Here is a 24,323-nt window from a genome sequence, read left to right as displayed (position 1 = left end):
ATGTTGATTAGTTATGATGTGTTTCTCATCATCCACACAATGTAAAAGATAGTGCACTTACGACAATATTAGACGACTTCATTTTAGTGCCAATACACAAATACTTTGTACATAACACACAATGAAGAAAACATAGACAACCAAGTTGAGACAAATACAACTCGATGGCTGAAGTGGCAAGCATTGTTTGCCAACCAAGAAAATAGAAATACATTCACATATCTTAGCTTGCACGAAGAGAAACCAACGTAAATTTGTGAATGCAATGTCTTGATAGCATTGAGCAAATTTGTTGCACGAATGTGGATCTCGTTCATAATAACGCATAATTACCAAAACAAGCCTCTATACTCAATTTAATATTCTCTCTAAACGACAAACAAGGCGACAATAGAGATCAACATGCTTCTACCATCAACCCACGATATCTATTGCATATGAATACTAAGAGTATCTTCTTAAGCATATAAATACTCTACAATTCCATGCTTTACCCGTCTCATTTATGCACTTCACACCTCTACCATCCATTTGTCTTGCAAACTTTCTATCTTTCTTTCGTTCCAAACAAGAACCTTCTTGTATTTTGCACCTTGGTTTATTTCTTACTTTTTCTCTTTGTTGTTTCTCTCTTCCATCTTCATTGCTTATGTTTCTTCACTTCTCTTTTCATTCCCTACCCTTACCTTTTCTTTTTGTTGTTTCTCTCTTTCATCTTCATTGCTTATGTTTCTTCATTCCCTATCCTTGCTCTAACCAAATTTCCGTTTGTTTCTTTATATCATCATTTTTCAGTTTCCTCAATCCCACCTTTCATTAGAATCTGTTTTCCCTACTTTCAGCATCCCTATCTTTATGCTATTATAACAGCTACTACAGGTATTAGTTGCGTAATCCAAAAATACTTATCGATACACTACTACTAGTTGTTGAATCGTTTGATTCTACTGCATGCAGTACTAGCCGGTCATTTATTCTAAATTTAATTTAATTTGATGTTAGAGATAAGACCCACAAAGGTTAGCTTATCCTTGTAGGTTGAATCATAACACCTTTTCAAATTCATCAATAACAAGAATCAAATGAATATATGCATAACTATTACCAACATAAGCTTCCAATAGGCTTATTTGTCTACACTTATACAATCTGTTGGGAATTTAAAAAGGTTGTTTAGAAACAACTGTGCAGGAAATTAAAAATTAATCTATTGAACTTGGGATACAAATATTTTGGATGATGATGGAGGTATTGTTTAATGCCCTTCGAAACTCCATAAGCTATCTCTACACTTGGCTACAAAAGGTCAAAACCCCTTCGAATCCATTGATTAAATATACAATGGGGGATGCGCAAGTGAAACTGTTGAATCACCTGAGTCATCAATTTCCTTCTTCTTTGTTAAATGCAGGAAATCGTCATTTTATATGCCAAAGTAACAAGAAGGCCATTGATTCTACAATGCATCAGGATAACCTGGAATCATCTTCAATACCTCTGACAGAAGAAAGAAGGAATACACCGCGACATATACTTCTCTTCATCAACATATACAACATATGCTAAATGACCAAAAAGGGGATAGGGATTGAAATAAGTGAAAGAGATGCGTTGGCACACATTACACCCCCATTCAAAATTCACAGCAACCAAGATTGATGTAACATACACAATAGTGCATATTTTCTCGTTGCAATAAGATATTTCAACCGCGGTTTAAATTCCAGAAACAATATCAAAAAAACATTGATTAGAAAACTACTCAAACATCAATCCAACTGCTGTACATGCACTCTCCTTCTAGAAGCTTTCATTAAATAACACCATTTTAAAATTGCCTTCAATTTTATCCAGCCAATGTAAGGCCTTCGATGCAAACTGATTGGATGGTTGTTGGTTGATATAGAATTTATGAGATCTCTTTGGATCGCAGAGCTGGAAAAGCGCCCTGTATTTACATTTGAAAGAAGCACTTCATCACTTCCTGAATATGCTACTGCCCGTGCTTCTTTATCATCATACACTGATCGGTTGGGGGTGTTATAGTTTTCATATGCAAAGAGGGATTCAAATGTCCCAGGTGAATAAACATTACTGTATAGCAAGCGAGATATATCAACCCCAGTTGCAGATGCTGTCATATCATTCTGTAGTGCATTACAGCTGTCATGTGTTGAAGTGGTGGTTGCCGAATTCTCATAAAACATTTCACCTCCTTGTCCTTGCAAATCATGCCACGAAAAGGCATCACTGACTGAACTAGCCTGTCCACCTGCACAAACATAAATAAACAATCAAGTCCAAGAATCCATAACCACAAAACAGCAGGAAATTAGCTGAACCTTAATATTGAAGTGGTTGGGTGAATATTAGTTAGAAATTGGAAAATGAGTGTATATGCAAGGTCCACTGAACATCTCAAACGAAATGCTAGGAAACTTGCATAGAGACTGAAGCAAAACCAGTAAGTCATAAACCTAAATATGATGGCAGGTGGGTGAATATTTCTTGAAAATGCTTGTTATTGGATTAGTGAATTATTAAAACACGGCCCAATTGATCAGAGATCAATTCTAAAACTTATAATATTATATAAATAGGTGGTAGAATATACTTCTAACAATGCTGTCTGGATCTTCATATTTCACACTTGATGGAAGTTGCTGGATACTGTTCAGATCATTGTGTGCATCTTGAACCAATCTATCCATATATACCTGCAAAAGCCATATGACTCAGATAATTTGTTTTCTAATTATAATTATAAAACATTTTTGCAGAAGCAATTAAATTATTAATGGCATTCATAATTAGCTGCTAAAAAACGCACAGAAACTTCCAGGATCAGCTACAACGTTCTTCTGATTCAATCTCTAGATTGCACAATTGAAAGATTCATTCCTCTATGCCTTGGTGTGCATATCTGTCTCTTAATGTTTGACTGATCTGAAGAGGTGCTATCGTGCTTTCTGACACTACAAAGAGCATGAGTGAGATGTGTATTCATATAAGAGGGCCTGATAATAGATAATTACAGCTTGTAGTGAGTCCAATGTATAGCGACTCATCTCATGCAACTGATCCACTACCTTTCATGGTCCACTTTGATTATGCCTACTCGGATCACCTTACAGGAAGACGGACAAGCGACAGAAAAACGAAATGTTATGTTGTAGCATGAAAAGGCCAAAATGACCTTATGATCTGATATGAGGTCTCTCATAATAAGAAAAGTAAAGATTAAAGAACAGGCACCATGCACAGGATGCACACTCACACTACATCTATCGATAAGTGGCTCACATTAGTACCCCTGGGTAGCGAGAAGTGCGAAGAATGTAATGAACAGTTATATTCATGTCTTGAAAAGACCAACGTTACCTATGAAACCAAAACTTACATCCACGTGAATATTATAGAATGTCTGAAGAAACAAAGCTGAATGAAATTGCACATGAATTAGGTACCTTCCCTATGTAGCTAGGTTGTGATAAAAGTACAATGAAGTACAGATTATTGTTTGACGTAATGTGGAAAATATAACGTATCTACGGATTAATATATGTATGTATATGCATATATATCAGAAAGTAAGAACGTGTGTGGATCAGCCCATGAACTCTCGTATGGGATGATACCACAGTACATTAATTGACATCACTATCCCTGGTGAAGCATCAGGAAGATCCTCTGATTCATGCATTGTCTTCTATGTGCTGACGCACATACCTTGGGTGTCTAGAGTGAACACACTGAACTACTCGGTCAAGCAATGTCCCACCACTACATATCCTCTGATTCATGCATTCTCTTCTATGTGCTAATGCACATACCTTGGGGGTGTCTAGATTAAACAGAACGGACTACTCAGTCAAGCAATGTCCCACCACTACATATCCTCCAATTCATGAATTGTCTTCTATGTGCTGAGGCACATTCCTTGGGTGTCTAGAGTTAACAAAATGTAGATACATTCTATCTATTTGCTATAATCCTGGTCTGCAGGCAAGCAAACATTCCCCTGCACGGTAGAACGTGCAGAACTGCTGCATATTGAATCTGAACTTGCTGAAAGCCAAATGGAGCCAGTGGAAAAGAAATTGGCTCTGTGGACTAGTAACTAATCTTGGCTAAACAACTTGGTCACCAACATGAGATGTTGGTTGAGCTTGCTCTGAGGTATCTTGGCCGGGCCTTCTGAAGTCCCTTCTGGTTGCCTAATCCACAGGAAAACCTCTCAAAATTAAAGAACCACTAGTAAAAAGAGCCCCAAACATCTGTTATCATAAGTGTTCATGGCCCAGAAGAATAGGTCAAATCCCTCCCTCACGAGGCAATGGAAGCGAAACATTAGCCATGAATGGCTTCATTCCTTTCTCACCATTGTGAAGCTGTGCATTGGTTGGAAGACTATCTACCAGCAACCAACCCAGCTTAATGACTGAATTGCATGTACATGACTGAATCGAGTATGTTTACATTGCTCCTCGTGTTTGAAACTCTTTCCACAAGCTTGCACACTACAACATCAGTTTGTAATATAGATATGCAAACTCTGTCATTACCAGAAAAGAAACATTTCCTTACCTATTTAAAACTGCCGCATATATCAGTTAACATCAGTTGAAGTACACAAAACAAAACAAAAAAAAGAACTGCACAGACCTTCTCTGTATCTGACAAATAACTTGAATGGATGTAAGTTCCATCTCTAACTATTCCTAAAGGTTGATATATTGTGTTTAAAATGACTCCAATGGAATGGCTCTCATCAGGATAAAATACATGTTGAGTGTCAGTCAGAATACAAGTCTTTGCATGTTCAATTATGCAATCCCATGTTTTCCCTGACATTGTTGTTCCAAATATCTGCAATAAGTTGACAACAAAAAATATATGAGTGTGTAATATATGGTGATGATATTCTTTTCCTTTAATAATGCACAAATAAAATATTTAAAACTAATGTTATTAGTACCACAACAATACAAAGAAAGAACATATTTTTAACCTCACGAAGTTTTGTTGGCCCAATTGAATATTTTATAAGGAAATCCTTCACTGTGTTGATGTTAAGTTCACACAACCTTTTGTGATAGGCACCATCTTTACCTATCTTTTCCAATCGCCATACATCATCATCTAGATTTGGAGGATAATGCTTCTTGTACACTGTCCATTAGAATTGAAGCTTTATTATTTATAAGACTAAATACAATATTCAACAAACATTAAAAAGCCAAAAATGGTTTATATCTACTTTGCAAAAAGAGTAAACACACACAAGCGGAAACTGCCATTTTCTAGCATAAAATTCGCAAAGATGTTTAAGCATGATCAGCATTGGACGCAAAAGACATAGTTGGGTGTACACATCCTATAGCAACGGAAGGTTGAATTTATTGAACCATGACTCCTAGAACAGATGAGGAACATTAGGAATTTAATCCTATTACAATATATATGGACTAAGCAACAAATCAAATCGTTTATATAAAATTGTATCATTTCAACAGCAGTATAAATAGATTCTTTACACTGTCCACGATGATCTTTGACAAAGAATGGCTCTGTTTTTGCTTCTCGAACTCTAGACCCATTAAGGCACCCACTTGCTATCTTCACTCCAAGTCTAAACTTCCTGCTTCTAATCCAGCTTGAATTGTCTGTGAATATGAGGTCTCCAAGAGTGGCTATTCCCTGTTTCAGTTGTATTGAAAGATCACCTGTAAGAAGGGGGCGTTTACCTTCTCGCTCTTTGACTACATAGTTCTCAAACTCCTCTGAACTCCAGTCTTCCTTGTCATCATTAGAAAAATCCCCTTCTAAAACAACTATGTCTAATCTGACTGCTGATTCATCCTCGATAATTACTATGCTACCTGTATTTGCATCTTGCAAAAACACCTGAATTGAATTCGCATTCTCTCCTTCCACCCTGCGACCAGTGTACAGTGGCTGTGCTAGCCTGTTCTGGAACTGCAGCCGCAATGATGCAGATTCTGAGCCTTGAAGCTGCTTTGATGGTAACCTGCTATGAATAAAGAACACCAATAGAGGAAGCTGATACAGGTGCCAATAAGAAATTACAGAAGATAATGCATGCTCAGCAAAACGGACAAGAGCAGCAAGAGCACCTTAATCCATTTTGAGAAGGAAGATATTTGGTAATGACTCGCTCCACTTCTTCACTCACCTGATCCACAATCCACAATTGACTTATTTAACAATTTAAAACCAAGACTCTTTTACTACCGTTATCCATAATTAAATATGCCCAGAGTATAACTCCTATGCAAGTATTCCCTTCTTTGGTCGAGAAATAAAAAACATCTTTATAAAAAGGAATAGCTATGCTAGAAAAATGCCAAAGTAGAGCATTTTTCCAGCCAGATGTACTTTTAGTATTGTGAAAACCTCATATGTTCTAGATGAAGCTTTTTTCTCACAATTCAGCTATGAAATTGCATTTATCAAGTCTTTATCCACTGCCTACTATAAGCTTTTCCATGGATTTATCCAGATGAAATGTGTAAGAGCCATATCATAAAGATATTAGTAAACCCCTCTTTCTCCAAAACATTCACATGAGTCATTGACTGATTGCATATCCATGTTGTGCATCTGTCCACATTCTTCTATGAATACTAAAATATGAAATATCCCAGCAAGTGCCATCACATGTGTACGGTAAATGATTGTGAGCAAAGAATATGGTCTACAAGATTCTTGTCCATGAAGTGCTTTTATCTTTCAAACTGGCAGCTTAGTTCATTAGCTTTCTCAAAGGATCCTAATGGGGCTCTTAAATCACGACAGTTTTCTTTATAGCATCTTCAGTGTTAATTTACACAACATTACAAAGTTCAGGTCACATAATTAAAAGACGTCTAGTAGTTATTTTAACACATAAACCATGTGTTTTTTTGTGAGTTAATGATGATCCTCTATATATTTCTACATATAGAAATATTAATCCGCATATGAAGTTTAATTTCTTCTCATTAAATGGATTTGAAGTCTATTCATACTAGAGATGGTATACCATTTCATAACATGAGTGTAGTTGACTATAATTTATACCGTGTAAGAATACTACAGTTAAACAGTCTCCACCTAAGAAGGTGGTAATATCATCTGTGTATGGTCTTAACAAGTTCTTCAAATATCACAATATCTATGTTCTTTTTTTTACACTCTTGCATGCTTATACTTAGTACTTACTCCAATTTGATTCGTACGATAAATGTACAAGAGGAGGCACTCCTCTCAAATGAGAGATTCACATAAATGTAGGAAAAAGCAGTTAAAATCTTGTTGTCCATTCCAAGTCTAGATATTTCCCTTTCATACGAATTGCATTTTAAATTTGATTCAAGTAATGTGATATTATACCCACATGCATTTTTATAGAGAAGTTACCCCCTGTGGTACATTATTCTTGAGTAATGTACCACAGGGGGTAACTTCTCTATAAATTTGATATTTCAGGCAATTGGTAGAGAAACAATAATAGCAATGTTCGTTTTAAAGCATTGCTAATTCTCTTTTACAAGAAATGTGCATTCCATAGGTATTCCAATAGTAGAACATTACCCTATGAGCATTATTTTCTTTTACTTCCAAGAAAAATCTAAAAACCTATGTTTCACATGAGTGGGACTATAAGGCAGAGCTACCATATCCTTTCATATGAGATACACCTTTAACCCTACCTATCTCCATCTCCAGCAAATGGAATGAAGTGTGGATTTGTCCATTGCCAGATCTCAGAGCATTAGACAAATGGATATCCATATACTGAATGCAAAGTATGAATCCATTATTCATGATATGGAGAAGATTATTTCAATAGAAGGTTGTCTTTGTTCCTAGCTCCATGTCCTAGTTCCTATTTGAATGAGATATCGTCTAATGAATACATTAAATTCTGAATTGGTCAGTGTAAGACAGTGCATCTAGGAAGTATCGCAAGGGCGGTAGTTTTTGTATGCTTCAACCATGTAATTAAAACCACGATGGAATTTGGTCATGCACAAATGAACCATCACTCTCGATCATCAGAGGACCTCAGAGCGAACAGTAACATAGAAACCAGATGAAAGAGAGGCATCAGCCCCAGCTCAAAAACAGAATAATCATGTGTGTTCACACCTAGCTAGACTTTAAAAGCAAGTTGATTCAGTTGTTTCTCCAATATATCCAAAGCTAGAGCTCTCCCTCTCATACTTTTTGAGAGATTAGCATTAAGTGCTCTTTGGGCCAAACTCTAATATCTCTCTCCCTCCATCCCTCTCTATCATGTGTGTCAGTAATCTTAATCAATCAAAGTGTGGTTAAGTCTATAAACTTGTACTCGTTCTACCTGTTAATATCGCCTAACACTTAAGCCTTAACAAGGCACTGGTTTCTTGGTGAGGATGGCCTTCAAGAGAGGTGAGTGAGAGTTCGCTGAGTCTAGATACATGAGTTCAGCAGCCCCAGAGTGCTTGACAATCCCTCACCCAATTCGCCCTCAGTAGGGTGTCTATGAGAAGAGAGTAAAACGTTCAATTGTTTGGTACATAAAATCTTCATTCACCAAAACATTGATCAAAAAGCTTTAAGCTTGCTAGTTTGACATTTATAAAGGAAGCAACATATGACATAATATATATCAATTCTGTACCACAGAGTTCCTTCAAATTGTGGTATTTTCTCATAAACGCCCATCATTTCATGCATAAGTTGTGGTATTTTCAAATGAACTTAAAACGAAGAGTGGAAAATTTATAAAGATGAGGGAATCAAAACAGTACCACCCTTCGAAGCATTGGTTCGAGTACTACCCAGAACATCTGCATAGTATTTGACTTCATAGATTCTAGCGCAGAACTACGGAACAAAGGGCAGAGAAATACAAGCAGATATCAGCAGAAAAAGAAAGGCATATTGAGTCTTGAGATGAAATCATCAACAGACGTGTAAAGAAATATTGCGCACAAAAGAAACCTTTGCAGATTGATGCGTTGTCTCTTCTCTTCTGAATCATCGTTGCCACCCCCAGAATCATCAAGTGGACGTTTATGTGCCATTGCAATGAGTTTCTGCTATGTCACACTGAATGAAGTGAACAAAACCAGAAAACAGAAAGTCATCAAAAATATTCTTTGTTTTCTCCTTGTGGGAGCTGAGGATATACAAATAAGAGCAGATCAAGATCAAGACATGCGAAAGAAAGAGTCAGCAGCTCGCAATTAATTGCGATTCTCCAAATTTTCTTTAATTTGAAGTGAATATGCGATGAAGGAAAATATTCATGAAATCCTGAAGAAACGGACGGAAAAGAGATGCGAAAAGAAAACTAATATCAGACAGAGAGACAGAGAGACAGAGAAAAGCGAGAATTACTAACCGTATGTAAGACGGTCCGATCTGCGCAGAACTCTTCTCTTGAAGTCGAAACAGTGTATATATTTTTGTATATATCTATCTGAAAACTGGTTGCCGTCTACTTTCCTCCGGACTCGATCGAGCTCTATACAAGCTTCTCTGCTATGCATTGATTCTTGAACGAGATTCTTTTCTTTTCGCAAGGAGAGATACCCGATCCTTCCTGTACATATGTGGAAAATCAGAAGAACCTTCCGTTCATCTGCAGACACACACCCACACAGACGCTGACGAGCTAGAGAGAGAGAGAGAGAGAGAGAGAGAGAGAGAGAGAGAGAGGAGAGAGCAGGCCACGTGGCACGCGGTTTGCTGACATGGCACGCGGTTTGTCCACGTGGCATTAGGACCCGCTCCCAATGGTACGTCTTGATCTTTCCCAAAGTGTGTCGTATTGCCGAGAAACCACCCCCCCGGTAACCCTTCACGGAGCAGGCGAAGGGCGGGGCGCATCGTAACTTCCGGGTCTCCTAAAGTGTGTCTGTTTTGCAATAAGTGTAATTTCCATCCGCCATTTGAGTTTAAGTACATACAATAACCACGTTATCGAGATTGGGTTAAATTCATATCTATGATAGATATGCTCTCGTTCTGGTTTTTTCTCTTGCACCTGTTATATGTTCTCCTTTTCTTTTCTCTCGCACTTTGCTAGGAAAATCCATCACCTATATCATTTATTCATGCATCAGTCTAGGAGGTCACGTCAAGCTTCTCGAGTTCTATGTTTGGCTGGGCATCACCTTCAATTGCCCATTGAAATGGGTCTCGGAAATGATTGATTAGAGGAACATCAAACACGCAGTTATGCGTTTTGTGCTTCGATGTGCAAGAGAGAGTGGTGTGAAGTACATACTTTGAGAAGCGAGTTTGTATGAATAGGGGAATGTTTGCCATTCTAATCACCTGGCCTTTTTGTGCATGCTACATTAAATTTGAGGACGCCAAGCATGACTACGAGGTTCTTAATTACTTTCAATGGATCGTCCACATGAAATATTTTGAGGTACATGAAAAAATCAAACACATGCTCTATTACAACCTGTATGCTTCATGCAGGCTTTCATAGGTGATCTATTTCGTCCAATGGGCTATGTATGCAAAACAAAAGATATAAACATGTGCACCCTTTGGAGTGTTATGCTTGTTAGATATTCAAGAGAGGCTCACAGGAACATTCAAATAGTCTTCAATGCTCGAGAGGAAGTAGACGATCCCAACTTAGACAATTATTCCAGGGTTCATCCACAAAGAGGAGTTAACCCTTGGAGTGCACATCTCCCACCAACAAAGAGATTGAGGAGATCCACACTCCTAAACATGCATTACATGAAGGACCAAATGGGGGGGGGGGGACATTGCAAGGGGCTCCCAATACACACATCCACCACATTTACAAAAGATATACCTTTAAACTCATAAACTCGATTATATATGAATGAATGAATGCACACGATTGTGTAGCATGCTTCATATATGTCCCCTTTATGAGTCATCTTGGTTACTTACCCCCTATATGCCAAACTACATCATTGTATATATATGAATGAATGAATGCACACAATTGTGTCCCCTTTACTAGTCATCTCGGTTTTATCCCTATATGCCTAACTATATCATTGTATATATTTGATTGTGATTGTAAATTGTGTTCTTCCGATGCCTTGTGTGGAAACGAGCACATACAAAATTTGCTAGGAGACACCCAAGATTAGGGCCCCCTAGCCGCCCCAAATTTAGAAGTTTGATTATCTATGGATGAATGATATCGTTGAGTGGCCCCATTTTCGTAGTTTTTGTAAACGTTATTGGACCATTTCTGGAGTTTCTGCAAACCTTGGGACCATTTTTGTTCTCTTTTTTATATAGATTCACTGAAGTTGTATCGATCGAGGCTCGGGAAGCTTGAGATCCAAGACAGGAAGAAGCCATTTCATTTTTCTTCTGTGCAGAAGACAGTAGACGAAACCCTAGGCTCCCCCAGAAACAGCCATGGCGCCTGAACCAGAGAAGGAATTGGATGAAAAGAATCCGCCTCCTCTCGACGAAGATGACATCGCTCTTCTCAAGACCTATGTAAGTTCACTTCTCCGTCTTCTTCTTATTCTACTAGATCGTCTGCTCAAATGCATCTATCTCTCTTTTTCTACGTCGTATGTCTCTGCAGGTGTATATTTCTCTCTTTCTTGCTTCTTTGTCTGATATGTCTCTGTGCCTTTTCTGTTCTAGGGACTCGGACCTTATGCCACATCTATCAAGAAAGCGGAGAAGGAAATTAAAGACATGGCGAAGAAAGTTAATGACCTTTGTGGTAAGTCATCCCTTTATAATCAGAACGATTTATGCAACGAGCCATCTTTTCTCTAAGTGAGCTATCATATTTTACCTGTATGATATCTGTGAAAAGAAATGTTGATGCTCAATTCATCATTTTCTTAACCTTCATTTTCTTAACCTTCTGGTGAACGATATCTGTGCTAATCACTATTTTCTCGACGAGCCATGGGATAAGTCATATTTATGCAAACGTTTTGAGTGCTAAAAATCATATTTTCTGAGAGCGAGAAGTGTTCTAAATGATGCGTTTTTTCATGTGTGGGAAGCTTATATTTTGTGAACAACAGTTTTTTGGGTAAGTCATCATTTTCCTCAAGGAAATGTGTAATAATTCATCATGAAGCAACTTTGGCCAATGGTGCTATGTAACTCATTTGCGTTTTTAGTTAATGTGCAGTTTATTTAGTATATTTTCACCCGCCAAGATGCTAAGTACCCATGGTGAGCTGAATTAAGTTTCAGTGGTAACTTTAGCTGAATCAAGTTTAAGTAGGAACTTTATGATGGATTTAAATGCAAGAAAACCCAAGGATACAGTGCCACCAAATGCAAGAAAACCTGGTGTTATGTCTTCATATCAGAGTAGGAGGTTTGGTGAGGGTTAATTATTGGGATGAGTGTTTGGTTCACCGTTTGTGGTCTGATGAACATCAATAGATTGGTATGGGACGCATGATCTTATCATGCTATGCGTTGTCCAGTAACTTAACTCCAGTAAAGAGGATGTTGTCAAATATTGACAGGTTGGGTGTTTTTTCAGATTATCTTTCCTAGTTGTGTCTTGAGTTATTCTGCATTTGTGGCCAAGATGATCTTAGGGACTGAATGAAAGATAGGTTGATCCAATGCAAGCTTTTGAGATGTAAGGTTATTATGGGAAAGGTTTCATAGTTGATGTGCAAAAGCAGTCACACTGGTTAAGATGGTTAATGCTTTTTGAAGGGCTGAAGATTTCTGAGGTCACAATTTTACTGCTTGACTTGGTGGCACATACCACAAGCATCAGAACTCAATGCTAATTTGGCTGATCACATGCTGATCCTGGGGCATGTGAGTTCTGCCTTCTCCAGTCTAGGGATCATTCCATCTCAGCTGTTTCACTCTGTAGCAAAATATCTCTATGTCAAAATATGCACACACATGTGCTCACCCTTTTTGATGGAGATTTGAGTTTGGCATGTGAATTATCATCCTTGTCTAACAAGTCAATAATGCATGCACATATGTGTTCACCCTTTTTGGTGGAGATTTGAGTATGAAAATTAAATTATCATCCCTGTCTAACAAGTTGTCATACTTCTTGTTAATTACATTATATGCTGAACATGTGAGAAGTAAGTGATGTTCATTGCATACTTTCCATATCTTCATATTTGGGCGATGATGCCATAATGCTACTTCAAACCTAACTGGTGCAAACAAGTTCAAAGGTTAGATATGTTTTGGCAATTTTACCTTGTATTGTGGCCAATGGAGAGTTACCATTTGCAATTTAATATTCCAAATTTGACATTTGGGCATCTTGACTAGGAGGTTCTCCCTTGTATCTGATGTTCCAAGCATGTTTTGGCTATGTAGGGTCAGATATATTCTTAACTTTTTGTTATAAACTTGCATATTCTTTACATGACACTAATACCAAAATATTTGAAGCTCTTCACATTTCTTGTTTGTAATGCCTTTATTGCCATCATTTTTGTTGTTCACATTAACAAATAGCCTGATGATTGTGTTTATGATCTTGGAAGATAAAAGAAAATGCCATAGCTGTATTTTCCTATGACCCATATGAGACTGGCAAAGCCTGCAGCATGTCAGATTTAACTTTTTGACAAATGATGCATGTTGTATGAATGTTTCGATATCTTTTCACAAATTTGGCTAGTACAAGAAAGTCTTTAGTTGTCTTTGCCATGGCAATAATTCGACGTTGTTCTCCCATATGGTAAGCATTCCCTCTACATTGTGTCACGTAGGGGCATGCAGGTGCTGTTTTATGCTGCACTCCCCTGTAGACCCGTAGGGCATCCTTAATTCCCCATATTTTGAAACCTGCCTATGAGTCTTCATTAGGATGGTGAAACTGCAATCAAACAACCAATCTAACTAAACCTCCACCACCAGGTAAAATCTTATAGAAGCAACAGAGTCTTTTGCTTTCGGATATGTTGCACCCTTTCTCACAATAAAATGTACAAGTTTTTTACATTTGTAAATTGGTTTTTCAGGCATGATGTTGAATGCTCATAAATGTTTATATTTTTTACAGGCATTAAAGAGTCTGACACAGGTCTAGCAGCCCCAAGTCAATGGGATCTTGTTTCTGACAAGCAAATGATGCAAGAAGAACAACCCTTGCAGGTTAGTTTAAGAGTGTGAACTCCATAATGATGGAATTGTAGCACTCTATCGATGTTGAAAGTGATCTTTGGCCATGGGGCTTGAAACATATTTCAGAAACATGATCTATTATCAGTCATAAAATATGATCAAGGAACATGTAAATATTTTGTTGGCAGGTTGCCCGCTGCACTAAGATTATAAATCCTGGGACGGATGATTCCAAGTATGTCATAAATGTCAAACAAATTGCAAAGGTATGTGACATTTGGTTCAACAAAAGATAGCATTGCAAGCATTGTGCTTTGAAGTAATTTGTAGTAAAATCTCTGAGGTTATTTGTTGTATGCTTGTAGTTTGTTGTTGGTTTGGGGGAGAAGGTTTCTCCCACAGATATAGAGGAAGGCATGCGAGTTGGGTAAGCACCTTTATTGATTATCATATCTCGGTATTGTCATGTGGTTCAATATTAAAAGAGAATTACTAGGTCTGAAATTGTAATTTGTATCCAACATGTACATGTTCTGTTATTTATAATTTGCTTGTTAACCTGACATTGTGTATGTTGAAGAGATTACCAACTTTATGATGCATTGAACCTATACTTGTTGGCATGGTGTTGTTGCAGTGTTGATCGGAATAAGTATCAAATTCAGATACCATTACCCCCCAAGATTGATCCCAGTGTGACAATGATGACTGTGGAAGAGAAACCAGATGTCACTTATAATGATGTTGGGGGTTGTAAAGAGCAAATAGAGAAGATGAGAGAGGTTGTGGAGCTACCCATGTTGCATCCAGAGAAATTTGTGAAGCTAGGGATTGATCCTCCAAAAGGAGTTCTTTGTTATGGGCCTCCTGGGACAGGGAAAACACTCTTGGCACGAGCAGTGGCAAACCGGACGGATGCATGTTTTATTCGTGTTATTGGCAGTGAATTAGTACAAAAATATGTCGGTGAAGGTGCTCGAATGGTCAGAGAACTGTTTCAGGTCCTTGTTAAAATACAGCCTTTTGATGTAAATTAGAAATTGTTTTCATTGTAGACAGCAGATCATGAAGATGATAAATCAATATGATTCTATTTTGATTGTGTAGATGGCCAGGTCAAAGAAGGCATGTATTGTGTTTTTTGATGAGGTTGATGCTATTGGAGGTGCACGGTTCGATGATGGTCTGGGTGGTGATAATGAAGTCCAGAGAACAATGCTTGAGATTGTTAACCAGTTGGATGGTTTTGATGCACGCGGAAACATCAAAGTTCTCATGGCTACAAACAGGTTCAATTCTTGCCAGTTTATTACTATTGAAATATGATACTTTTCTATTCTGTTCATTTCTATATGCTCTTTGTGTCCAGACCTGATACACTTGATCCTGCACTATTGAGGCCTGGTCGACTTGATCGGAAAGTAGAATTCGGTCTCCCAGATCTTGAAAGTCGGACGCAGATTTTCAAGATCCATACACGAACAATGAACTGTGAAAGAGACATCCGATTTGAATTGCTTTCACGTCTTTGCCCAAACTCTACAGGTGACTCATTTTCTTCCCTTTGGTTTGATATATTGTAGGGTTGATGTCAACTCTACCCCTTTAATTTAAATTATTTTTCCCTTTGCCAAAAAGTAGTTCGAAAATTAACTTTTCCTCATTTACATATTTGACTTCACAGCTTATGACTGTATTTGAGCTGACTGCTTGTATTTTCTCAGGAGCTGATATTAGAAGTGTTTGCACTGAAGCTGGGATGTTTGCAATCCGAGCAAGGAGGAAAACGGTCACAGAGAAAGACTTCTTAGAGGCTGTTAACAAAGTTATCAAAGGTTATCAAAAGTTCAGTGCAACGCCAAAGTACATGGTGTACAATTAAAATGCTTTTTGATGTATTTCACGCTGAAGTGAGCAAAGTATCTACGGTTCACAGCACATTTTCGTTAAGATTCATATAGATTTCTCTGTACTCAAAACCAATTTAAAAATATAACTGGGGTTTAATTATAAATTGTGTTTACTTGAGCTAGGTACATTTCTTTCATCTTGAAAGTGGAGTTTTGATTATTTCTGTTGAAATATGTTCTATTGTCTTCATAAGCAAAATAGGTTGAAATTATGCCAGAAGTATTAATGTCATGTGGGTACCGAGTGTTATGTTTTACAAAGGGAAGTTTCTGATGCATCTCTTTCCTCTTGGAAGGAGAGTTTTGATTATTTGTGTTGAAAGATGTTACATTGTCTCTATTTATATACTTTTGTTACAATTAAATACAAGCAAAATAGGTAGAAATTATGCTGGAAGTATATCATGTCATTGGTTAGTAAGCGGTTCTTGCTATAATCAGATAGTGCAAATTTTAAATTCTTGTGGTTTGGATGGTCTTTTAACAATCTACTTCTGTAGGCGACATGGGTGTATTGTTTATATTATATGTTTTGCATGCATCAGTGAATTAGATTTGGGATTGGGCTCATTGGCATTACTAATTAGGTCTAAAGATAAAGCAGATAATCTCAATACCATAGGGTAGTCATCGCATCTATAGATATGAACATAATTCATAATATTTGCGTACGTCCAATTTGGTGGATGTATGTGAACGTTTGCATACGTTTGCGTATGATACACAATATTCGTTTCGGAACTTTTTTTCTCCCTTTTGGGTTTTTTTTCCTGATAGGTATGCGTGTAGCGAACTGAAGTCTGAGAAGGACAAAACAAACAAGGCGCGCCACTTCCACCTGTGGCTCTCCTCCTACCTCTGCAATTGGACCAACCATGTCTCCTTCATCACGTTCATCTTCTGCTCCATCTCCCTTTCTGCAGACTCATCATTATCCCATGATGGTGGAGAAACAACCATGGCTCCTTCTGACTACCCCAAAACTGAACCCCCCCCTGATCCTCTACCCAATCATTATCCCATCTTTGTGCCTGAGAAGGTTTGTGATAGCTCCACTTATAAGTTATACCTCCAAATATAGAGGTCCCATTTGATAATGATGGGTGACTCATATCCTTCTCTGAACTTTGCTAGGGGTGGTTAGACACCGTTTCTTCCTTATTTTCTCCTTTCATTTTCTTAATGCTAATTTAGATTCTTACAATCACGGTGAGCTACAAATTCTGGGCATATGGAGCAGAATTCTAATTAACTTTCATAGTCACAAGGTCAGGAAACCAACAAGTGGCACATGATCATATCAGGGTGCCCTTTTCTCCAAGTTAGTCGGTTAATTATATATTTCGAAAATGATACAAGTAAAGTTAATGGTTTACTAATGACAGTGCAAGGCTAGTGACTTATTGATGACACGATTAAGATGAACGACACATTAACTGCCGATGAAACTACACAATAATCATAAGTGTAAGAGTAATGACACACGTAATGACACACTATCTAACAAAGTAGCACTAATCAAATACTAATCACTCAATAATCATAAGGGTTATGACAAAAGAAATAATAAATATAAACATAAATATAAATATAGACGAATGGATTTCAATCATACTTAGAGCCATTTCATGTATGAGTATGATACGAATATTCACGTATGAGTATGACACGAATGGGACGTATGGCTCAAACTATGGATATGAATTGTATCAGTGACATTGGCTAGCACAAATCAGATAGTATCAGCACCATTCTGGATAAAATATGAAAATGGTTTCGAGTGTGGCAAGACTATTCTGTGACAAGGCCAAGCTTCTTATCTTGTGGTACATGTGCTTTAATGAATTTGATTGCTTGAGATCCTGCAAATGCTTGGCTTCTCCATTAGAGATCACAATACAGGTTAGAATATTCTTTCAGCTTATTCATACAAGACGTCAGCAAATAGATTCTTGGATCCCCAGCCTGGTAAACTTGCATACCATTCAAAATATCTGGGTTCAGTAAACATTCAGTCATAATATGGTGCTTTAGTAGAAAGGGATACAGAATACCATTAGTACCAGTTACAGTTCAGTAGAAAAAAATAAAAATTGGAATTGGTCGACAATCATATCAATACAAGTCCCAATTTCCAACCAATGAATTACCAGTGCTGAAGCAAGGTGCTTCCTTCAAAATTTCAGACTGACTTCAGCTATAAACATTTCATCGATATATCCTCACTAAATACCAACTGCACTGACCTGGCCCTTCAGACATGCCTGCCTAACCAGGACATCTTTTGTCATGCTTCTGACTTGATGCTAGGAATATCTTTCCAAGTTTGCACGTTGGATAAAGTACTGGAATCAGCCTTCTCGTAGAATGGTTGACAGACTAAATAAATTTAGCACCTTATTTTCAAGTAGCTCCTGTACTCCACTTAGCACCAGAATTGACCAGCTTAATATAGGCTGCACTAAAATCTTCAAAAAACTTTGATTCATCTTCAGCATAATACGTAACCAACCTATCAAAAACGAAATAAATTGATAAATAAAATAAAATAAGTGCTCATGATAAGGAGCTCATAAAAAATTGTGTTAGATACACCACGATTTTGCATTCAACAATCTGTACACACGTATCCAACATTTCTTGATTTCCCTTAATCACACCATATCACACAATAGTTTACAATTTTAAAACACGAAACAGACTATTACCCACTAAAACATGAAGCGGTTAAAGTGGATCCTAGAATTACGGGCTGTGTTTGGAATTTGTGTTATGAGAACTTCAATGTCATGGCCTGTTAGAGCCTAGAGGAGCCAAATATTGACTGCATGACCATACTCAAGAAGTATTTTGTTTATTTTTAACAAAGTGTCATTTGTTAAGTGACGAACAAGGAAGCCTAGGGGAAATGCAACTTTTCCATGAAATATTTTCATTACTAATGGGGTATTGGAGGATAATCAAACTTTTCAGACTACCAATAATTGTATTTGAATCATACCTAAAACACTCATCATCATCAACCAATGTCCGGTCAGATGGTAGTCCAATCATTGAGCCCATTTCATTATCTGCAAAAGAGCAGCGATTAATTAACCATACATCATAATTAAACCGTTCCAATCATTTGATCTTTATAGTTTTTTTGTTAGTCCCGTGGCCTTGGCCTTCAATACTCAAAAGCATGGAAATTTACATATCAGGAAACATTGCTTCATACAATCCTTCACTTTTCTCTGCTTTTTAATTATAGATGAAAACAAAAGTGTAATTTTTGACTATTTATCACTAGTTATGATGCTCACCAATCTGAGTCCATGGCTTCTCTAAGAGGATTTTGTAATATGAATTGTCAAAGACTAACGGGTTCCCAAAACCCTTGCTTCCAAGTGTATGAGCCCCAGACAAGGCAACCAATTCGGATGTGCTGCCAGTCTCACAAATCAGAATCATCAATTAAGCTACTTCATATATATCCATGATCAGTATACTTACGTGAAGCCTTTTGCTAAGAAGTTTTTCTTCAAGTTGGAAGCATCTAAAGACTCTTCAGGAAGCTGCCCCTCTGGATCAGGAACACTGTCATATCTAAATGCAACAATGACGTGAAAGGTAGAATGGAATGAAACCAAGCAAAAGGAAAAATGGAAGACTTACACAGCATCTAATCGTCCCAACTTTATTGGAATTATTGGCCCTCGACATAATGCAACAGCTTCTGCACCAGCTACAGCTATAAGATCTGCCCAAGAAACTGTCTAGACAGACAAAAGAACCTTGTAACAACAGAAACCAGACAAAGCTGAATATCATTTATGTTCAACGATAATATCTGTGATTGCAGTACAAACCTGAGAGTGATGGACCTAATGAATCTTTGACTGCTGCAAGAATCTGTAGGCAAAATAAAGATGTAAGGCATGACAATAGCAAAAGATGATGAGTGAATTAAATCACTGTAAATGTTCAGCATTAAGAAAGTGAACTCTTCAGTGATGTGAAAAGAAATTTGTTCATGTTAACAACATAATCACATCCTAGTAGTACACATGAAATTTCTAACGTCCTGTCATTTTTAATCTAAAAATAATGCATGATAAACATTAATTTGGATACAATACTACCTTTATTGAGCGATCCAAACCAGAATTCTCAGGTCTATCCAGCTCATAAATTATAGATCCATTCATGCCTCCTATAAAGCGAACATGCAAGATATTATGTTTGGCAAACAAAACCAATAGAACACCATATTTTATGATATATCAAAGACAATAAACAAGTTATAACCTGTATTAGTTTTAATATTGAAAGTTCCAGCATCATGAAAGACTAGACGGAGCAACCCAGCAGCTCTAGGTCTCTTCAGTGTTTTTCTCAGCTCCATTTGGATACTCTTTAGTTCACTTTCACTGTAGTTCTCATTGCTCATGCAAAACATTAAAAACTGAATTGATTTGTGTGCATATACATGGTTAGAAATAAGAATGCAGCACTAATCATATTCTTTTTCTCTCAAACCCATGCACTTCAAACCAATGCAATCAAAACAAAGTCCTCTAGAAGAAATGAGATGGGATAGGAAAAGAGCATGGGATATTACTTCTAAATTGATACAATGTTTCTCATACTCAACCTTTCCTTGTGATGTGGGTAGGAAAATTGGTTTGAACCTTTCATTTAATCAACAAAAATGCAGATAATTTGAAACATAATCAGCTCTTAAGGAAATGCTCAAATGTCTGTCTTTCAATGTGGAAAGGACATCTTGGATTCCATCTCATGGATTATGTTTGCGAAATCCATTTCCAAATGAAACAGAACTGAAACATCTTCTCATCTAGATTTTACTGTTGTTCTAATGAAATATTTCTCATTCATTTGTTTCAGCAATCAGAAACAATGTCAACCAACCAACAATGTATATGTCAACCTTAGTCCTTGTTGAATTGACAAATGTAAGCAAATGTATGAAGCTTGAATTTAAGGGGAAAGAGTAACCTACCCCAACCCTTGTTCAGTTGCTTCCGCGGTTTTTTGTGAAATGCCATTCCCCAAAGATAATAACGTGAAATAGGTGAGGCTTTCCAGTATGCCTCTCCTGGTGAAGTCTGTATCAGAGCTTGATATACTAGCTTTGCCTGCAAATAAATCGTAAGTTTGTATCCACCTCTGAAAGTGATATGATATTTGATGGTATGGTAAAGGGAGTATGCAAAGTTTTTAGCAGTTAATGAGCATAAAGAACCATTGGCAGTTTCATCCTTTTTGTTTATGCTAATAAGCCACACTTCTAGAAGCGACCATTGTGTATTTGCCACACAGAAACAAAAGCTAAGGCTGTCAAGTCATTCTTCCAAGTTGCCGTCACCATTATTCGTCTTTTACAGCATTATGAATAGTTTTTTTTATTTTTACTTGCTCCTCCAGAATTCTGGAAATCGGACAAGATTACATTGTATCAACAATGTAGCATAGCTGAGGGTGAATGGTTCCTAGACTAGTGGAGCCAAGCCTGACAGACCCCAGGATCAACAGGTTGTCAGTCCAGTTAGTATCAGGTTCTGATGTGTGTAGGTGTGTGCAATATTATGGTTTATAAAGCCAGTTTGATTGAATCCTAAATAGAGTTACTTAAACGTTATATGTGCCTGGCGAAAGGTATTCTGTTTTGTAGAGGTGACAGTTGGGCCGTGGGAACAAGAGTTGTCTCCCTCAAACAAACCTCTTTTGATGTATAACTCAAAATCTAGCTTAAGAGTAACAGAGGGCGATTTAAAAGTGCTTTAATCTGTAGACCACATAGTTTATTTTCTGTCGTTTCTCCTATGCTCAGTTGATGGTAACAGTGAAGCTCTCCAAGTTGGTTTTAGTTACAGAAATAGGGTGCTGGCTCTACCTTATTTCATTCTCTTTTGTTAACTAGTGAGAAAGACATAGTAAAGGGCCGAACCTTTGAGGATTTCCATGCACAATCTTAGGTTTTAGACTTATATAAAGGGTTAGTTAGCTTTTTCTTCTTCTTCTCATTTACTATGTGAATTTATCCACCTTGTTGTCATGGAAGCCTTTTGGTGATCTTGATGCACTCCTCTGCCTATGGATCATGCTAGAGACATCTCCATGGTGCGTATTAATCCACCCAATTGTATATTATTGTAAAGTAACCTTTCATAGTTATCCTTTCTATCGTGGCTCATTGCAGCAGGAAGTGTAATGTACTTTTATTGTCAAGAAGTACAAGAATCATTTCCCTTATCTAAACTGCAAAATATGCATGTTCCTTAACATAAAACTAGATTTCCATGAAAGTTATAGCCATACAACATTTTTATACGGACAAAATCCATCAAACATTCATCTTAGGAGGTATTGGGCGAAAGAAAACAAGTTTTTAATGAACCCTTGGACAGTGTACTACTATCACCCCTAAAATGGGATGCTTTTTACAATTCCTACGTTTCATTGGTATAAAGACGCCTATAATCTTGCGATGATGTCTATAGAAGGCAATGGCACATTTTCATCAAAGATGGTTTCATGTTGAGAAGCATTAGGAAACCTTAGAGTTTGATGAGCACAAAAAGTGTCAAGAAGGAAACATTTCTGCTTGAATTCAGGGTTCGATCAACAGAACACATGTAGAGATATAGAGTAATAAAAAAACAGATTGAAAAATGTATTTAGGTTTCTCTCTGCTACAAAGAATAGCCATTTCCGGTCAATTCACTTCCATTGTCTATCCATGTGCAGAAAATGAATGAATGAATGAATGGATAATTCATTCATTGACGAATAAATGAATGAAGAACTGACCTATTTGAGGGATTGGGCGGTGGAAGCAAACAGTAAATGGAGTCTTTTTTCTTGGTCTGCAGTTTCTGATGAACAGGGGAGGAGGAAGAGGGAGAGACATAGAGGCAAATAAGGTTTCCATGGATGGTCCAAAACATTACCAGAAGTCTTGAATATGTAGATATAGCAATGCATGTATTTATATCCGGGCCCAAAAATGTTGTTGCTAAGGTAGGGTGGATGGGCCGATGTATCATGCTTTTGGGTTTCGCTTCGCCTTCGCCTTCTTCGATGTGTCAGTAAGTTCCAATGTTGGTTAAAACCCTCTATTGCCATGTATGTATCATGATAAAATCCTAGCTTGCTTTGTTTGCAAACTTTTGCGTTTAACCCTAGTAGTCTTTTGGCTCCAACAACGTGTTTTTGCTTCACGGATATTCACACAAAAGAACGCGAACAAGAAGCACGCGGACATTATCCTGGAGCTCTTTGCATAGCTGATTGGTGTGGTGTTTTATGTCATTTGTGGGGGTACATGCCTAAATAGAATTTCAATGGATTGGTGGAGTTTCAACATTTTCGTTGGACTTATGCTCAGAAATACATCATTCAAAAGACTTTGGTAAGAGTGAAACTCTTTTAAATGTTGTGGGATAACATCTTGAGCTATTAGAAGCATCTACCACTACAGTGATGACAAAGGGGAGGAGTTGATCTCTCAAACTTTGAATTATAAGAGAAAGTTAGTTCCCTTAATCATTGTTGTTTTCAGGATATTTTTATTATACATAAACTTATTCTTCCTTTTGGACAATATTGTATCGTAGAGAATGTTGGTAGATGATGTAAATGAAATGATTCGTGAATTCGCTCTTTTTTCCAATAAATAAGTGATCCACTTTTTGTTTCCTACAATCCAACTATAGGAAATCGTATGCTAACTACTTTCTTGAGAAGGTGAAGCAAGAGGCATCTCTCTCAAATTTGAGAGGAGATGGATAACTTAATAGAGTCAAGGTGGAAATAGTGTTTAAGAGAGAAATTGATTGAGATGTAAATATTGTGAGGAAATCTCTTATATCCCAAACCTTGCATCAACACACCATATAGTCTACAATTTGCGAAGGACAATCGAAAGGGTCTAATTTTTAGATTAGACAATTTGCCAGAATGGGAAGGGAGCCATAATGAAGCAATGCAACAAAATCAACATTATGACTAAAAGATACCTTTTCTAAACCAACATTTGATGTTCAGATAGACAACTCTCCTTGTCATGGAAATCCATTGATTATAAATTGAGTCTCAAGCTCAAGATTCTTCCATAGCTATGTTGTGCATGTAGTAATCAACTTTCGCAACAAGACAATCCTAATTATGAAGATATCCTAACTCTCTTAAGAGTCGTTCTGTTCCTTGTGACATAAGAAGTGTAACTCCAAGCTTAACAATGTCAAAAGTGTGTACAACACAAGCAAGAATCCACTGCGAGGAATAATTATTTGCTTCATTGTAGTAAGTATA

The 24,323-nt window shown here is 37.2% G+C and overlaps 3 protein-coding genes across 6 annotated transcripts; 1 reads left to right on the top strand and 2 right to left on the bottom strand.

Annotated features, from left to right (window-relative positions):
* Nucleotides 1-1,730: 1,730 nt before the first annotated feature.
* LOC147850182 (calmodulin-binding protein 60 B-like) lies at nt 1,731-9,138 on the bottom strand. 2 transcript variants are annotated; one of them, XM_087336257.1, is made up of 8 exons: nt 8,992-9,138; nt 8,799-8,874; nt 6,138-6,196; nt 5,538-6,034; nt 5,012-5,172; nt 4,666-4,869; nt 2,615-2,717; nt 1,731-2,272 (listed from the first exon to the last, which is right to left on the bottom strand). In XM_087336257.1, the coding sequence occupies exons 1-8, from the start codon at nt 9,072-9,074 to the stop codon at nt 1,770-1,772; spliced, it is 1,686 nt and encodes a 561-aa protein (XP_087192383.1). In that variant the 5' UTR covers nt 9,075-9,138; the 3' UTR covers nt 1,731-1,769. The 2 variants fall into 2 exon arrangements, with proteins under 2 accessions (XP_087192383.1, XP_087192384.1); XM_087336258.1 differs by having other exon boundaries at nt 5,538-6,031.
* A 2,222-nt stretch (nt 9,139-11,360) lies between these two features.
* LOC147850181 (26S proteasome regulatory subunit 7) lies at nt 11,361-16,122 on the top strand. Its single transcript, XM_087336741.1, has 9 exons — nt 11,361-11,502; nt 11,656-11,737; nt 14,033-14,124; nt 14,283-14,360; nt 14,460-14,521; nt 14,732-15,095; nt 15,202-15,383; nt 15,464-15,639; nt 15,819-16,122. The coding sequence occupies exons 1-9, from the start codon at nt 11,419-11,421 to the stop codon at nt 15,974-15,976; spliced, it is 1,278 nt and encodes a 425-aa protein (XP_087192867.1). The 5' UTR covers nt 11,361-11,418; the 3' UTR covers nt 15,977-16,122.
* A 1,742-nt stretch (nt 16,123-17,864) lies between these two features.
* On the bottom strand, nt 17,865-22,989 carry APX6 (ascorbate peroxidase 6). Of its 3 annotated transcripts, none has more exons than XM_087336734.1 (10): nt 22,821-22,989; nt 21,010-21,145; nt 20,295-20,431; nt 20,129-20,199; nt 19,856-19,898; nt 19,662-19,758; nt 19,500-19,583; nt 19,310-19,431; nt 19,006-19,075; nt 17,865-18,516 (listed from the first exon to the last, which is right to left on the bottom strand). In XM_087336734.1, the coding sequence occupies exons 1-10, from the start codon at nt 22,939-22,941 to the stop codon at nt 18,408-18,410; spliced, it is 990 nt and encodes a 329-aa protein (XP_087192860.1). In that variant the 5' UTR covers nt 22,942-22,989; the 3' UTR covers nt 17,865-18,407. The 3 variants fall into 3 exon arrangements, with proteins under 3 accessions (XP_087192860.1, XP_087192861.1, XP_087192862.1); XM_087336735.1 differs by having other exon boundaries at nt 20,295-20,416; nt 22,821-22,988; XM_087336736.1 differs by lacking the exon at nt 22,821-22,989 and having other exon boundaries at nt 20,295-20,451; nt 21,010-21,122.
* Nucleotides 22,990-24,323: the final 1,334 nt, after the last annotated feature.

This window comes from Azolla caroliniana, unplaced genomic scaffold (assembly GCF_043228905.1).
Source record: "Azolla caroliniana isolate FFs.n. ecotype wild unplaced genomic scaffold, voAzoCaro1.0.p SCAF_21, whole genome shotgun sequence".
Taxonomy (NCBI): Eukaryota; Viridiplantae; Streptophyta; class Polypodiopsida; order Salviniales; family Salviniaceae; genus Azolla; species Azolla caroliniana.
This window is presented reverse-complemented; position numbering and strand designations above follow the sequence as displayed.

Coding starts and splice junctions, on each gene's coding strand:
- LOC147850182 (XM_087336257.1), bottom strand. CDS start 9,074: ATGGCACATAAACGTCCACTTGATGATTCTGGGGGTGGCAACGATGAT. Junction 6,197..8,798: donor AACCAATGCTTCGAAGGGTG/GTACTGTTTTGA, acceptor ATTGTGGATCAG/GTGAGTGAAGAAGTGGAGCG. Junction 4,870..5,011: donor GGCCAACAAAACTTCGTGAG/GTTAAAAATATG, acceptor AACTTATTGCAG/ATATTTGGAACAACAATGTC.
- LOC147850181 (XM_087336741.1), top strand. CDS start 11,419: ATGGCGCCTGAACCAGAGAAGGAATTGGATGAAAAGAATCCGCCTCCT. Junction 11,738..14,032: donor GAAAGTTAATGACCTTTGTG/GTAAGTCATCCC, acceptor TATTTTTTACAG/GCATTAAAGAGTCTGACACA. Junction 15,384..15,463: donor GTTCTCATGGCTACAAACAG/GTTCAATTCTTG, acceptor CTTTGTGTCCAG/ACCTGATACACTTGATCCTG.
- APX6 (XM_087336734.1), bottom strand. CDS start 22,941: ATGGAAACCTTATTTGCCTCTATGTCTCTCCCTCTTCCTCCTCCCCTG. Junction 19,899..20,128: donor GTTTGGATCGCTCAATAAAG/GTAGTATTGTAT, acceptor TTTTGCCTACAG/ATTCTTGCAGCAGTCAAAGA. Junction 18,517..19,005: donor GATGATGATGAGTGTTTTAG/GTATGATTCAAA, acceptor CGTTTTTGATAG/GTTGGTTACGTATTATGCTG.